Below are 17715 nucleotides of genomic sequence, written 5' to 3' on the forward strand. Positions count from 1 at the left end.
GGCAGGAAGTTGCTGACAAATTAAACTCGTAAGTAATTTAATAATAACAATAATAATGGAGTGGATTGATATAGCGCTTTTCAAGGCACCCAAAGCGCTGTACAATGCCACTATTCAGTCACTCTCACATTCACACACTGGGGGAGGCAGCTACAGTTGTAGCCACAGCTGCCCTGGGGCAGACTGACAGAAGCCAGGCTGCCATATCGCGCCATCGGCCCCTCTGGCCAACACCAGTAGGCGGTAGGGTAGATTTATTATATTACACTATATTATCCAATATTATATTACATTATATTATATTATAATATGTTATATTTTATCCTCTGTCACATTAGAGCCACGACAGGACCCACTAGAACATGGGAACAGGTAAAAGTGAAATATAAGAATATTCTACAGAATGGTAATATTTATCACTTATATTGCTTTTAGTCTCTTGGAAAGAGACCCTGGAATAATCTGTTTGTTTATAACAGCAACCAAGAAAAGGGCAGAGCAACAAAAGACAGGTGGTGGTCCTGCACCCCCTCGTCAACAAGTTGGTTAAGTAAATAATACCCTCACGGGAAAATCGATATCTCTCTATGAGCACACTGTCGCGCTGAGCTAAAGGATCCTATCTATCCCGCAATATACGCTGAATTCTGAACACTCTCCTTATCAATCTTGCACCTTCCGCAATGGGTGGCTCGCGTAAACGGACAGGACATGGCTGCGACAGACTTCCCAAATCCACCTTCGCTTTTATAGCCGTGGTCTCTCATCTTGATTACACGAAGTAATTTACAATTGCTACTCTGAAATATGAATTAAATCTGTAATAATCACATACATGTAATAGAATGTTAATAGTACATTTCCCTTTTTTAGGAAATGACCTGTGTGAAATCAATAAATGGATCAGGTGCTGCATTGTCTTTAGTTACATTGATGTTATTTATTTATGGTGAAACAGTGGTGGAATATCGCTGTTGCTTTCGTATGAATGACGCGGACATACCTGCGTGGCCGCGATCTAATCCTGTTTACATAAAGTAAACCTGCTCCCGAGCAGGTTTACGCTTACGGCTCTGTTGCTATGACAGCAAGTCCCGGATGAGCTTCGGGGAACCGACTGATCCAGGATCACGCGAAATCGTCAACAATCTAATCCGGCTAACCTACTTAGCGAGGTACGAAGAACGGGCCCCAGGTGTCTGAATCTGATTTAGCTCTGTTTGAATTTGATACTTTTTTGCAGCTTGGGAGATGTAGATGGATAGTGTGGCTTTTAGACTCAGATTTTTTTTTTTTTTTTTTTTATCTTTTTGGCAAATTTAATATAGTGTGTTCGCCCACTGTCAATGGAGATCTAATGTGAGGTTTGGTGAGTGGTTGGCTGACGGGCTGACTTATTTATTGATCGTTAAAGAGTTAAGGAGCTCGTGATGATTTGTATTGACTGTGAATAAAAGGTGATAGGCTAAAATACAAACAAAGAATTAACACTGGATTGATTGTGCTGAACTGCTGATCACAATGATGCATAAGGTTTTCAGTGAGTTGTCTAGTTAATGACATTGTATATGTAAATAGCGTGCACCATAGTTAAACAGTGCATTTTTCCTTCTGCTCCTAGTATTTTCTTTTTTCTGCTCATTAAAGTAAAATAAAAAGGTAATGGCTTTGAAAGTGTGATTTGCATTCTGAGAGACGGTTTACCAACTGAGGTTTGTTCTTGTTTGCTTTTGTCTATTTTGAAGCCTTTAATATTAGTTTAAGCTTCGGTTACTCAGACGTTTTTCTTGTCCCATTTCAAATAACTTCTAGCTTATCAGCATTTCTATTCACCGTGTATTTTAACAAGCACACAGTTCTGTTAGTGGACCTGTGCCTTCATGGGTGCCGTGGGATGGAATAAAATGAACAAGCAAACTCGATAAAGGCCCTAGAGGTTGAATTAACTGCGAGATATGCGACTACAATAATGCTTTTCCTTTCCTGTAAGCAGCCATCTAGGAGTTGCATTTGAATAAGACGCTGAAGAGGGTTCCTCACTCAGATGTGACCATATGGAACAACACAAAGGCTTTGTTCATTTGCCTCCACAAATTAGGCTTAACTGATTTAGTGACTGAGTTGCTGCCCTTTTCCTGTTTCTTGTAAAAGTATGTAGTTGTGACATTACTTAAAAACTGTAAAACAGTTTAACCACAAAGCCTTCTTGTATTTACTGCAGCTAATACTCTGCTGACAGTGTAAGTGATTAAACTGGTCAAATAAACTGGTAAAAAGCCCAAGTAACATATCAGTTTAATTATTCAGTTTCACTTGGCTGTCACTTCCATAAACTGAGTTGGACAGGTTCGCATTGACATTCACATTCTCACAGAAATCAGTAAAAAACAGTAAATCAGAAAAATCAGTCAAATCTTAAGGTATACCATTTAGAGTGCCTGCATGTTTTAATAAAAGTGTTGGTGTTTGGCACCAGTGTATTTGTAGTTTTATCTCAATAAGAATCTCTAGGCCCAAAACCTAGCAAAAAGATGAGCTTATTTGCAAACGTTTCCTTTGTTTTACATCCACTGTGTATTTAGTAAAACTGCATGTATTTGGAGTGATTTTAGCTCAGGTTTGGTCTCCTCCACTTTCAAAGGGAGCTGCCTAGCTTGCTAATTGTTCCCCAATTTCACCAGCCAATTTCGGACATTCTCTGCTGTTTGTTGGTGAGAAGCAGGTATAGAGTGACAGTATTAGGGTCTTCGTACTGAAAAGAGTTGATAGCTGTAACCCAAAGGAAAGTATACTAAAACAGAAAAGCAAGAGCTGGGAAGCCAAAACCATGAACTGAAACATTCTAAGGGGAACTGCTGAGTTAGGTCATAAGGTGTAGCATAGCAGTGGCAGGACGTGCTCTTTGCAGCAGCTGTATGAAGATGTAGTTAGGACAAAGGCCTGATGCTGATAAACACTTAGACATGTGCGGGTGAGCTGTGACTCATCGCATTATGTTGGCTGCCATTAAGTGAGATTGTGAGCCTTTCATGTCAAGGCTGTAACCTCAGCACAGAGTATATGCTCATCCACCTGACACAAACACAGTACCCTGCATACAAAAACAGAATAATTAATGCATGCAGAATAATGACACACAGACATGCAGGCCTTTTATGATCTGCTTCCCTGCTGAGATGTTTAATAATACCCAGTTGTCAGCTGAGGATCATTGATCCATGAACATGACAAATGCAGTTGAAGGACAGCTGCACTGAAGGCTTATATTAGGTGTGCCACCACAGAGAGGACACTCTCAGAAATACCCAAATGCACATAAGAGCTCTCCTTCTGATTTGATCTAATTATTTGAATAATGCCCTTTACTTATCCTCCTTCACTCTTCTACAAATTGGACATTTCCAAAGCTAAAGGCACATTTGTGTATTTGGACTATATATACGTAGTTGAGACTTTGATAAGGGAACATATACCACAACATACCTGCAGGTACTTTAACATTTTGTTTTGGCAAACAGAGAGTACAAGCTTTCAAAACTGTAGGATCTCATTAGTGGTTTCCTTTATTGCTTTTTTTTTTAAACATACAACATTTTAATGGGATTTTCTTTCTATTTCGTTTAAGATTGACAGTACAATAACAGTACAACTTTTTTTAAACCACCCCTATAGCTAACACTCGTGTGAAAACAAATTGATATTGTTTTTAGTTTATTGTCCTTTCTTTGTCCAATATTTGCAATATTTCAGAATATTGGACATTTCGGAGGATCTGGTGATAGAAACTCTATGATAAATGTTAAAAGGGAGAGTTGGTTTGAGTTCCCTGTTTCAAATATGTTTTAAATATGGCTGGCTCAAAAAGCCTCCAACAACCCAGGACAGAGCACAAGGTTAGATGCAAAGATGAACAGTTTATTCACCAAAAACAAAGTGAAAACAGAAAACGGTCTTGTGCGACAGAGAGGGAAACAAAGAGAGTGGGCAGAGAAAGCAGCTGTTCACATAGGGCCCAGTTCTCATCTTCACAGGTATACGCAGACTATCATCAGACTGAACAGAGAACTCGGACAGAGTAAATACACCCAAGCCGGGATATGAGAGTTTGATCATATTGCACAGCCCTACCCAAGCCAAACAAATGCATAAGATAGAGTTACTCGTTAAACCCGTGACTTTAAGATAACAACACCTTTTCTTGTAGCATATTTCTGGAGATTAAATTTCTGGTCCGTAGTAGCTGATAATCGCTATTATAATAATACAGTTTTTTACAGACGCTAGGACACATTTCTCAATACTTAGGTCACGTTTGCAAAACTCCTCACACAGTGAGCACAACAGAAGTCTATGTGGGCTAAACTGAGGACCAGTTATCATTGTTTTGGCACAAAATGCATTCAATGACTACATCTCTCAAATTTCATGAATTATCTTCTCACTCAGACACAACAACTGCCAAAAATCTTTGTACGGACAGGACATTTTGCATGTGCTTACATACTGTTTTCAAAACTTTTAAACTTATGGCCAAAACAATAACATAATGCAAAACTTAAAAAGACAGCAAAATTCAACAACAATATTTTATTGAAACATATTTTAAATCTAAAAATGCAGTTTAACCAGCCACAGCTGATTCTCATTGTAGATGAACATCTACACAGATGTTACTCCTTCAATTTTTCAACTCCTTCAATTCTGGCATCCCAGAAGATTATTTCCTAGGTGTATTGCCCTAGATGACATGAGATGTGATGTGGATGAGAACCTGTGGCCAAATGGAGAAGACCGAGTAGATTAGCATTACTATTGTATGTGTATCAGTGGATGGTGTGTATACAAATTCTTATATTTTGGGATTACTTAGTGCAAAAAAATAAAAATACATAAACAAATATTAACGAATTCTGCATGATGTCTGATTCATTCCAGTAACATATATTGAAATTATAAACAGAGATGTGTCCTTGTTTTACACAAGAAAACACTGTGTAATGCTACATGTTGTTAGTGTTTTTTAGGTCATTGTTTTGTGGGTGACAAAGTGTGTTTGTCGGCTGTCAACCTTTGCTAGTGTTCTGGAAGAATGAGGTTATTTGAGACCTGAATGAAGTGTTTTGGTAGTTGTAGTGCATTTTGAATGTGAAATGAACTGCTTTGCCAAGCTGATGGTCAGTTAGGAGAATTGTGTGAAGTGTTTTGCAAAAGTGACCTAAGTATTGGGAAATGTGTCCTAGCGTCTGTAAAAAACTGTAATAATGGATTGGATTTATATAGCGCTTTTCAAGGCACCCAAAGCGCTTTACAATACCACTATTCATTCACTCTCACATTCACACTCACTTATTCGTTTTATTTCAAAAGATGAAAGGGTTTTAGAAATGACTGCTTTCACATGAAAATAGTGGAACTAGAGGGCACTTGTCATGGATTGCACAAAGCTCCAAACATGAAATGGAAAAACTCAGCACCATTGTTTACATGCCTTTCCCAGAATCATGACCTGGATGCACCAACCAACACACACGTGCATTTTGCTAGCATTAATCAAACACTATCAATGTTTACATGATGTCATGCTAAGATGAACCTCTCATTCCTTCTGCACAGGGACACTGTGTGTGTGTGTGTGTGTGTGTGTGTGTGTGTGTGTGTGTGTGTGTGTGTGTGTGTGTGTGTGTGTGTGTGTGTGTGTGTGTGTGTGTGTGTGTGTGTGCGTGTGTACTTGAAACTGGCCTCCCAAGGTTTATAGAATTTTGAGTTACTGGCTCATGATTTCTGATATATTTTTATAAACACACATACATTTTGGCATAAAACAGTGCCAATTGGTTGATTTTAGGTAGATATTTGTACATCAGTTACCCCAAACCTGAGCACCGCCCCCCCATTTAAAACAAAATCTATATGGACAAATGCTCTACAAAATGAAAAAGATTTTTGGAGTGAAGTGTCTTTGTAACACAAAACTGTGTCTTTGTAATAAATACACAAGTTTCTTTTTTAAAATTCCAATTCAATAACTGCGAAGGGATTCAGTGATTCATAGAAGTCCTCTCTCATAATTGTTTTGCTTCTTTTTGTCCAGCGATACCATCCATATTACACTACCTACAGTATCCATGGCAACAAGATAAAGTGGCTTCTATGCTCTGAGTTCAGTGTACACTGTGGTTCTCACTCTGAGATGTTATAGTAGGTTTTCTGACATTGTAGTCCTTTCTCTGTGTGTGTCAAATTACAATAGAGCTGGACTAAAAAAATCAATGGCAACATGTCTTGTAGAGGCTTGAATCAAAGCTTGTTTCAAATTGTCAATACTTACAGAGGTGGTCAAGACAGAGATACAACAGCCAATCTACAGCCGTGAAACTAACATGGTGGAGGCTCTGTCATGGTGTGGGGCTGCATTTCAGGCAGTGGTGTTGGGAATCTTGTAGTGGTGCAACGGATCAAGAATCTCACCGTTCGGATCAGATCAGTTTTAAGTCACGGATCGGATAAATTTTCAGATCAGCAAAAAAAGAAAAAAGACAAAAATTTTACATTTACTTATTGAAATATTTTTTGCCTGTTAAAAGCATTCAACTCAAGACTCATTCCACGCAATTATTTAAAAAAAAAATTATGGTACAATATAGGGCAGTACAGGGCTTTGTATCTACCATTCAATTCAATTAAATTTTATTTATAAAGCGCCAAATCACAACAACAGTCGCCTCAAGGCGCTTTATATTGTAAGGTAGACCCTACAATAATACATACTGCTCATTATGTCGCACTCTGCTGTGATATAATGAGCTGTCACGGTCACGTAGCTTTCCGTTGCCCTGGAGGTCCACCCATTTGTAGTAGTTAGGGCAACAGAAGATGCCTGGGACAGTTCAGCCATAACTTAAAATTTTTCCTGCTCATACATGCTTGGAACGATCTTGCCACTAAAGTGGACGCGAACGAGATATCATAGCGTGGCTAAGCACGTTCATCATAGTTTAAACCCCTTGTTTTGCACAAGGGAATACGGCCTCCCGTCTGCAGCTAAACACCCCAATAGCTTTTGTAATAGCTTTAGGCCGGTCGGACTGGGCAGCAAAGGGCTGCTTAAATACCGCAAACTTCTCTGCTCCTCCACTTGGACCGCTAGTGCTGGCCATAACTATCGCTTGACAGACCCACCACGCGCACCATACACATACTTTTTTTTCCTTCTTTTTCGAATCTTCGGATCACGTGCGTGCCGAACCGTGGAGTGGGATCGGTTCGGATTACGAATCATCCGTGATCCGTTGCACCACTAGAATCTTGTTAAATTGGTGGAAATATGAGCCCAGAAAAGTACTGTTAGATTTTAATCTGCAAAGCTATGCCATCTGGAAAGTGTCTGATTGGCTTCATTTTTCAGTAAGAAAAGATCACAAACGCACTGCCAGTGCATAAAAGCATGGATTGGCTTCCACAGAAGTCTGAACTCACTATTATTAAAGCAGCGTTGGATCATCGAGACAGGGTGGAACAAAAGGCCGTCAACATTAAAAGGAGAGTTTTGGAATGTTCTTGAAGAACCCTAAGACCGATTCCTGAAGGCTGCTTAAAGAATGTATAGGAAAGCTACCTAAGAGAGCTCAGGCTGTGCTAAAGAATAAAGATAGTCATGCCAAATATTGACTTTCAAGCTGGTTAGAATTGTACAAACTCTGGTTTTTCCTTATATACTGTATTTCCATTTGTTTGCTTATGTTTCAATACATCATTGCATCTATTTCCTGTTTTCCAACCAAAATATGCTGAAATGTGGAAATTGAAGGATAGTTCAAGACTTGCACAGTTCTTTGTGCTTGTTGTGTGACTGTCCTTGCTAATGACAGCACTGTTTTCACAAACACAGATGGTAACTGATCTCCAAACAGTGAAAGCAGAGCCGTGTCTGCTTGTTTATGTTCCACATAAACCTTTCACAATAAAGCTCAAGATCCTGTTGAGACTTTTCAAAATAAACTGAATCACGTGAAAGAGCAGATTATTATCGGATGAGAATTAAAAAAGAGCCGCCAGGTGCTAAAAAATAGACCTTAGACTCACACGTTAGAACAGGCTTTTCCCCGCAGCACACCGTGTAATAAATACTCACTAAGAAAACTGGCCTTTACAACTTATGTCTAAAAATGTATCGTTTCATGCATCTGTTAAAACACTCGACTCCAGCTACATGACGCACAGCTGGAAACACTTGCCGCAAGTCGAGCTGCCGGAGATTCACAGAATTTACAGAAAATGTTGTGATTTATATCGTTATCGGACAATAGAATTCTTATATCGGGTTATGAGATTTTGGTCATATCACACAGCCCTAATGCAGATGTGCAAACAAACAAGCTTGTGGCCTCTTGGCCTGCCCAGCTTGAGTCTGTTAACAGGACACGGACATAACCATCAAATTTAGATTGCGGTAGAACTGGGGCAAGCAGAGGTCCAGACACAGTAGGCAACTGTTGCTATAAGATAATATAGTAATTTAAAGGCTAGTGCATATGGGGCAGAATACTGTTTAAGACTGAGCTCGATAGATTAATTTCACTCTGATTTTCTTTGATGATTTATAGACTTTTAGAGAAGTGCTGCTTGCCTTGCTTGCCCTGATGGATCGTATTTGTATTATATGTCATAAATATTTTACAGTCTTTTTGTTAATTCTGTATGCTGTTACAAAACTTGAGTCATGTTTGTGTAGCAGCAGACTACAAAAGATTCATCCATCTTCCTCTCTCTGTCAGATTGTGTGGAGCTGCTGCTGTCTTCGGGATTGCCTGCTGATGTTTCGGATGAGAATGGATTCACACCTTTACACTTTGCTGCTGCCCATGGCCATAGCAGGTGAGCTCATATGGTTTTAAAGCCTTTTAGCCAGAGTGGTCACAATTTTGTCACTTCTAAAAAAAAAACCAGATATGCATCAGTTTGGTCAATTGTGAAAGGTTTCCCAGCTGAAGTGCTTGTTGTATTTCACCAGCAGTCCAGAAACTAGACTACTCACTGCGATGCACAAAAGAAACAGTTTAGGTCACGTTTTCATTAATGGTCATGCATTTAAATAAAACATGAAACATGCACTGAAATGTTTTTTTTTTCAGCTGCTAATGCATCTCTGGTACAGGTCTTATCAGCTCAACTCTAATCAGATTTTCTCACTTTGATTTGGGTGGATTTTTATGTTCACATACATTTAGAAAAAGGTGGTGGATGTGCGCACAAAGAACACAGCCAGCATTTAATTAGTTTCCATGGTTAGATGGTTGCATTATTTTCTCGTTGGATTATGAAAAGGTTTACTAAAACCCCCAAGAACTCATTGGTTTGACCATGTAACGTAGCCACCGCTGACTGTTGACAGATCATGGTTGGTGAGAAGCAGCAACACCAGCAGTGTGTGTCTGTGTGTGTGTCCATGTGTGTGTGTTTATTTAATTACATTTAAGTATTATTTTCCTTTCTATCTGATTCAGTTGGCTTTCACAAATTAAATTACAAAAAAAGATAATGTAGCTCAGTTGGCACTTTCCTGACTAAAACAAGTGTCAAGTCTCAGAAACCGTGAAGTGTGACTTTGTAGTTATCCTGTTTTTGTTTACTGCTATTTTCGGGACTTGAGCTCTCTTTTTTTTTTGTTGTCACACTGGTCCCTGAAGTCAGTTTGTGTGTTGTCAATTGATGACTCATTATGCATACTTTGCTGGAAGACAAGCACAGCTGGAGCCTCCCATGTGTGAAACAACCGGTAGGCAGATGCTGCTAACTGTGCTGGGTTCCACTGCCCAGAGCGACGGCAGCTTGTTTGCTCAGTTCTGCAATGACACCAGTTCAAACTGGTAGTTTGGTAGAGCATAGTTTAACTTCTAAGAGTAAGAACTTCAATAATGCCTGAAGGGAATTTTCTAATTAATCAAGTTGAGACTAGCTCTGCTCCTCTTCTGAAACCAACTGAAATAAAGTCAGCTTGACTTGGCAGTACCTGTTCATGTTTGCAACTTTATCTAATTTCTCCTCTTCAAACATTACTAGATCCTTCATTATGAGCTGTGAAAGATGAGTGAAACATCTGCTTCTACACGATCTTCACTGTCAGTTGCGATCACTCGTATTGATTGTGATGTCTTGCCAAGATGAACCCAGTGCTTAGAGCCAGGCTGTGTCAGCCACAGTGGACTGAGCGAGGATGCACAGAGCCAGCTGGGGAATGTGCAGTGCTGTAATATCTGATCACCATGTTATTTATAGAGTAGGATATCCAAAAGGCATCCTTACACCCACACACACACACACACACACACACACACACACACACACACACACACACACACACACAGCTTGTTTTACAGTGTGAAGTCTTTTTTCCCCCTTGGGTATCATGACTTAGTCCCAGTGTTAGCTGACAGGCTTAGTGTTCCTGAGATGATCTGGACTCCCATCAGTTTTGTAGCAGACTGATGTGTATGATGTCTTCCCATGGCTGTTAACAGGTGGTGTACCATAAGGAGTAACAACTGTAAATGATTAGTAAAGAATAAATGCAACAAAATATCTCGAATAATTACCAGAATTTGTATACATTAATGTAATTTAATCTTTGATTGCTGTCATTTGAAGCACTTTGGTTTTATTTGGCCATAATTTTGACACGTAAATTGATTTAGATACCCATGGGATACCACCATTGTTGTTATATGTCCTTTATATCATTTGTAATGTTTCACTTTTAGTTTAGTCAGCTGAATGAGCTGAATGATAATGACTACTTTCCAAGTTTATTCGCCTCTTGCGTTACTAACATTGCCTAACTCTTTTCAGCTGTGTGGAGGTGCTGTTGACTGCAGGAGCTGCTGTAGACACAGTGGCAGTGGGGGGGCAGACATCACTCTTCCTGGCCTGTGAGGCAGGAAGGCTGGACTGTGCCCAGGTCCTGCTAAGCACTGGAGCTGATCGCTCACTGACTACTGTGGTAAGTATAACTTAAGACTCAATAATGAATTTGTTTGACTTCTACGTAATAGGAAAACCTGGTTTCCTGTGACTTGTATAGATAGCCATGCTCATTTGTCTTAAAAATAATAATAATATCCACCAACTAGATACTGTATCTTTTTTTGTTTACAGATTAAAATTACTTGTAAGTTAGTAGCATGTGTTTCACTGCAGTACAAGTTCACAACAGTTCAGCTCATGTAGATCAAAATAAACGAGCATTCATTTCATTTAAAAGTGTCATTTAGCTATATAGGCTTTTTTTTTAGGTTGTTGGCTCATGGTAATATCTTTTTGTTTTTTTACATCATCAGTTCCTTACAGATGTTTCAAAGTGATATAAGATGCTTTAACGCTAATGTTTTAAATTGCTTGCCGATGTAACTGATGTTTGGACAATTTTCAGATTTGAAAGTCATAATTTGCATAATAAGTGAGAAGATGTACCGTTCGCATATAATATTGTGTTAAAAGTTCATAAGTGTGTGATTTCACAAAAACCACACTTTGCTACAGTTTTAATCCTCGTTTAATAATTTTGCCCTGAGCGTATATTCTGGATAATACTGCACAGAATGTAATCCTTTCATTAAAACACACACCGCTGTCCCCCTTTCCACATTTTTCCATTTAGTCACTTGTTACTAATGATGTTCACTGTTAAACACTTTGTCCATTTCACATAAAGGATCGCAGCTTTCTCTGGGGGGCTGTTCTCTGCTGAGAGCCCTTTGATGTATGGGCTTTCTGGATTTCCATGGTAACCATAGGAGCCTGCTAGTTACTGTGACAGTGTGTGACGAAGCCCCTATATTTAGTTACCTGCTTTGGTCTTCATTTAGTCTGACTTCCCTGCTGAGCCAGAGAGCTGCCAGAGTCTCTATAGCATATCTAAGCTTTTGAGTGTGGAGGTATTTTTAGCCACAAGAAAATGTTGGCCAGTGTGTTCAGTCAAATGTGATGATTTACATTGAGGCCTGAACTGGGTTAAGAGTACAGCTTGAATGTGTAGTATGTCAGAGCTAATTTTCTTCAAAATCTTTTGTTTCATTGTTTTTTTTAATCCTGTAATTAGAAAATGCCAAAAAAGTCTGAATTGAATTGTCTTTAGGTCTTTTGGGTGTTTGTGGGGTTTTTTATTCTTGTTAATGCTTCGTATAAACTGAAACCACTAAAACTTAGTTAAACAAAATCACCACCATCTATTATTCTAAGCAGCAGAGTTGATATGCGTGTGTAACACCTTCACTTCACTTGAAAGGTGTCAGGTATCGCTAATAGATTCTGTCAGTTGAACTCCAACACAACACAACTCACCTTTATCTCTCTGCAGGACAACTGCACAGCCTTACATGCTGCTGTGCGCTCGGGACACGCCGACATGCTGCGTCTCCTCCTATACCACCCACCCCAAAGTGACCCCACTGTGACTCCTGCCACCTTGGCACTGCCTTCTGCCCTGCTGAACCAGGCCAACAGTGATGGCTGGACGGCTGCACACATGGCTGCTGCCCTGGGCCTTAAGGTAACAATTGTAAAAATATGTATATGATTATAACGAGTCTGCATGTGGAAGATTCCTGTCAACTCCTCGCATGTTTACAGAGCTTTTCAACCTCCTCCTACTTTTTTTTGGCTTTTTGCATTCATATTCACTCTATAATTCCTCATATGAACCTGCTGATGATAAAGAGGACCTGCTGAAGTTCAAACTGAGCATCAGAATGAGGATGAAAAGTGACTTTGGTGTCAAATGTGAGGATCTGATTATTCAGAAACTGCTGACCTGCTGGAATTTTCCCACATAGCCATGTCTAGGATTTATAGAGAGAGAAAATATCTAGTGAGTTCTTTGCGTGAAAGTGTTAATGCCAGAGATCAGATCAAAAAGTAGCTCAAATAATTGCTCACTACAACCAAAGTATGCAGAAAAGCGTTTCTGAATGCAGAACATGTCAAACCTTGAAGCAGACAAGCTACAGCAGCAGATGACAACACTGGGTACCACTCCAGTCAGCTAAGGACAAGAAATTGAGGAATACAGGCAGCCCAAAACTGAATAATAGATAGACGAGTTTGCATTTCTGCTAGAATATCTGACTAGTATAGCGATAAAGACAAAAAAATAATGTGATCGCATCCCCGTAAAACAAATTCTTAGACTTTCCGTCGGGGTGGAAAGTCTCCGGTATGTTGAGAAAATACATTTTTTTGTTTATTCTTATTGTTTTGTGTGTATAGGAGTGTCTGGAGGTGCTGTGCAGTCACAGCGAACAGGACATTGAGAGGAGGGATAAGTGTAATCGCACTATTCATGACGTGGCAACTGATGACTGCAAAGATCTGCTTGAAAACCTCCGTGAGTAGCTGCCTGTGTTTGCTGTGTGTCTATCTACACACAAAAACTAATCCTGATTTTAATTTGGTTGATCTGGAGGATCATCTCCTTGTGCACCTCTGAACCACATTATACTTATCCAGGAACTAGGTTTTGCAGTTTGGGGCATCATTTTTATTGGTGCAGTTGAGGCAAGATACACAAGCTGGTTGAATCTAAGCTGCCTGCTTACATTCAAACAAAATTAAATGTAGCCAGTTGATGCAGAAAACTTTCATCTGCAGGTAAAACTGAAAGTTAGCTGTAGTCTCCAGGTTATTCCCCCACTGTGCAACTGAAACTGTGAAAACTGCACCCAGTCACCATGGTGTGATGTGTGGGGAAGGAGGTGGAGTACTTTATCTGTTTACTGCTGTGTTGGTTGCTTGAAGGCTTTTTGGGTAAGCCACTGCGTTGCTCATTTTGTGTGCAACATTAAATTAAAAGTATCACACGGAGGTCTTCTTTTCAGCTTGTGTTATTATTGCAAAAATGCGTGTCGTAAATGTGGCTTTAACTCCTTATGTAATTGCACACATCGCTGATGTTCTTCCCACTCTGTGCACATGCTTTTCTTCTCCTTTGTCTTCACAGAATTCTATCGGGTCCAGGTTTATCTCCAGTGTTCAGGAGGAGGGACAGGGTCCATGTGCCCCATTGAGGCCTTAGAAGAGGATGTGGCGAAGGGGCTCCCCGGTACCCACTGGGTGCTGGGCAGAGTGTCGGTTGATCGTTCAACACACTGGGCCCAGCTAAGCGCTGCCCTTAGCCACACCTTCACATCCCACCTCCAGATCCTGTGTGGAGAATCTCAGATGGCCAGAGAAGAGATGCAGCGCCCCCCACTAGGCCTCAGTCCTGCCAGTATCGCCTCCGTCCTCATAGGTGAAGAAACACTCTATCCTGTTCTCTGTATTTCTATCCCTCTGTTGTTCCTTCACTGCTTTGTCTTCCTTGTCCTTCCTTTGCATCTTTGCCTCATCTTTCTCACCTTCCTAACACACTTAGAATTCTTACATCTGTTTTCTTTCACTCTTTACTCTTTTTTTTCTTTTACCTGCCATATATCCTTTCTTCATCCTTTCATGCACTCCCGTCCTTGTGTACATCCTTTAATCTTCCTTGAACTTGGTGTCACTTGGCTCAGTAATCTTCTCAAAGTAAAAGGAAAGGACAAAGAATAGGACTCATCTGTGTTTTCGTTCTATTGGTGTAAAAGCTGCTACTCTTTCATGTATCTGCTCTATTACAGAGGCTGCATGCCCTTAAATGGGATAAAGAGTGCGATAGGGTTTAGCTTGTTGTGCATCTGTCTCATTTAAGTACAGATTAATGTCGGCAGTGGCTGTCCTTGCAGTGTAAAGGTAACAAACTCCTTGAATTAATACACTAAAACAAATAGAAGCTTCGTTACGGTCATATGAAGTAGTCATTAGCCACTGTATTGCATTATTTTTCTAAAACTGCAAACTTTTACTTGCATGAAGTCTTTTTTAGCTCTGATTGTAGTAAATTTGCAGTCCGAGCAGTAACACTGCTATCAGTGGGTGTACTTTGGCTACATGCAGGTAAAAAGTCCATATGGAGAACAAACCATTGGCTATCACCTAAAATAATTAGATTTAAAAGCACAACTGGAGAACAAACAATGACTGTCACATCTAACAGGATTTCCTGGTCTGGTTGTTCATTTGGAGATATTTACTGATTACACCTGAAGCTAAAGTTATTCAGTCAGTCAGATCAGCTACATCAGCATGTCAATAAAAACAATTTCCAAGGTTTTGTCATTAGTTCAGTTTCTTACTTTCTTACTAGTTAGTTAGGCTTTGGGTGCTATTTTTATTGGAGGTTGAGCTCAGAGGTTTTGGAAGGATTCTTTACTATTGTGCACTTGAACAAAATTAGAAATTTCTTATCACATCCTTATAAATGCATATTAAATTTGAAAAAAGGAAGGATTGGGTGGCATTGTTTTGATGTGCTCAAGAAAAAAACATTCTGGGTTCAAAATTTCATGCATGCAGTGGAGGCTTTCAGCCTTGGCAGAGATGTCCATCCCCAGACTGCTTGTTTTTTATTGCTACAAACTAGTCCAGAAGAAAAAGTGGACAATTTGTGTAAAAGCATTCTACTGAGTGCTTGTAGTCTGTATAAATGTATCCACAGTAGAATCTTTTATCAGCTTCCTGTATGTTCAGCTGTAGCCATCTGCTGTGAGACTGTATTTGTTTGGCTTGATGCTTAGAGCTTCTCACATGATTTTTTTCTTCTTCTTCTTCTTTGAAATAATGAATATTTAATCTTTTGGGAAATGTGGAGAGTCTATGTGCTGCGCCTATGTTTGTGTCCTTTTTGGTCCTCAAATGTCACCCTATGAAGCCAGTCCTTTCTTGAGCTTGAGGCTTATTCAGGGCTAGAGTTACGTGTGTGCGTTTGTGTGTGCGTGTGTTGCAGTAAAGGTCCCTCTGAATTCCAGACTGATAAAAAGGAAATCGATGTCCTCGGCCAGCAAAGGACTGCTCGTCTCTTTGCTGTAGTCTCTTGTTACACCTCTCTGTCACACATTTACTGTCTCTCGTGCTGTATCTGTCTCTAAAGAGGCTTAGCGACTGCTAGGCTTCTGTGTGTGTTTTGGGGCTGATGATGAAAGAAAGCATGAGCAGAAGAGGGATGCATAATGCATGAAGTTGGGGGGGAAGGGATCGAAGAAAGGGGAGGAAGACGGCAATTTAGGAGAAAATGCCAGTCTTCTGTGTCAACCGGGATCAAACTTAAGACACAGAGACACTTTTTGGTGTCTGACTTTCTATCTGAGAGTCTCCATCCACGTCTCATTTGTTTCAGCACATCGCATACATTTCCCTTTGTGTTTTTGTTGCTCAATGCTGGGCTTTTTAGCGGGGTGTTTACATTGAATACCTTTATGTTGAGCGCCGACTTCTGCAACTATTTACACGTCTCAGTTTTTGTGATTTATTGTTTTATTAGATGAGTGAAATTTAATGACGTTATAAGTTGAGAGTTGCAGAAATATTCTGCACAAGATCAAATTGCTGCATTTGCGGGGAATTCGATTAATATAGCTGATTAAAAAATTAGGGACAGACGCAAATCTGCTCCAAGTAAGGATGTTGGCATTGATGACTTGCTGATACAATGGCATTTACCTGTATCGGTGCTGTTGTGTCACAGCAAAGATGGCGTGATGATAGTATGAAAAACCTTTATTTAACAGTTTATGATTTAACAGTAACATGACATTTAACTGTTGTTTTTGTTTGCCTGGGGCAAAAACAGAATGAATAGCAAACACAAACAGGGAAACTAAATTATTGGTATCTGAATATTTGAATACTAATCGCTTAGCTTTAATCTTTGTTCAAATTTAAAATCAGAAGAAGAAGAAAAAAGACCGCTCCCAGTATTTAAATTGTGAATCTGTTTTTCTTTGTGACATTTTTGAGCTTTTCAGAACACCTAAAAATGGCAGATATGTGTTCCTTTTAGATTCAGATGTATGTGTTGCTTTCCTAATTTCTGTTTTTACTGCAACTAAATATTTTGGGGGTTTGTACTGATGATTATTGCTATTTTTACTAATTAATTGAAAAATGTACAAATAATCATCACTAATCAGGTTAGTATCAGCTACTGCCAGGCTGGTCTGGGAGCAGTGTTAGTCCCATGCCTTACATCGTTCATTTGTTGCCTTTGCTGTGGAAACTGTTGCTGCAGTAGTGTGAAAATATTTTTTTAAATATAATTTTAAAAAAGGAAGTTGGATGTCCAGTCAGTGAGAAAACTCTCAACCCTTTTCCTGAACAGTTTGTCTCTGGGTTGAAGTGAAAGTGTAGCTGAGTCTCAGTTTGCAGTACAAATGGAGACTTGTACAAAAGCACAAACTCTAGTCAGCACAGGGCAATTTAGCCCCAACTTCTGGCAGTTTTACTGAACACTGTTCATCGAAGTCATCTGTCATTGGCTCTTTAGGTGAAATGTTAGCCTCACAGCTGCGTTTTAATGTCCCCAAACTTGGTGACTACAGAATAGTATTGCAAAGCCACTACAGTAGTACAATCCTACAAAAGTTGCAGTGCTTTTGTACTACCACAGCTTTACTACTACTAATAATAATAATTTAAAAAAATGTGCCGCACTGTTTTTATATTGAACTTTTTACGTGTTCCACATTCTTTAGTTCACGTTCACTGAATGTTTATTCAGCCGGCAGTGGGACAGCTTTCAGGGCAATTGCATTAAGCTGCTCCTCCCCTGATGTTATGAGAATTGGTTAATACGTATGAAGCAGTGCAGTT

At 39.6% G+C, this 17715-nt stretch overlaps 1 protein-coding gene across 1 annotated transcript in view; it reads left to right on the forward strand.

Annotated features, from left to right (window-relative positions):
* cttnbp2 (cortactin binding protein 2) overlaps positions 1-17715 on the forward strand; it is a 92933-nt gene that overhangs the window by 60430 nt on the left and 14788 nt on the right. The window contains exons 6-10 of the mRNA XM_026174721.2: positions 8775-8874; positions 10846-10996; positions 12353-12544; positions 13261-13378; positions 13991-14281. Coding sequence (XP_026030506.1) covers positions 8775-8874; positions 10846-10996; positions 12353-12544; positions 13261-13378; positions 13991-14281 — 852 coding nt within the window. The remainder of the gene's footprint in view (positions 1-8774; positions 8875-10845; positions 10997-12352; positions 12545-13260; positions 13379-13990; positions 14282-17715) is intronic.

The sequence above is a fragment of the Astatotilapia calliptera genome, chromosome 7 (genome assembly GCF_964374335.1).
Source record: "Astatotilapia calliptera chromosome 7, fAstCal68.1, whole genome shotgun sequence".
Taxonomy (NCBI): Eukaryota; Metazoa; Chordata; class Actinopteri; order Cichliformes; family Cichlidae; genus Astatotilapia; species Astatotilapia calliptera.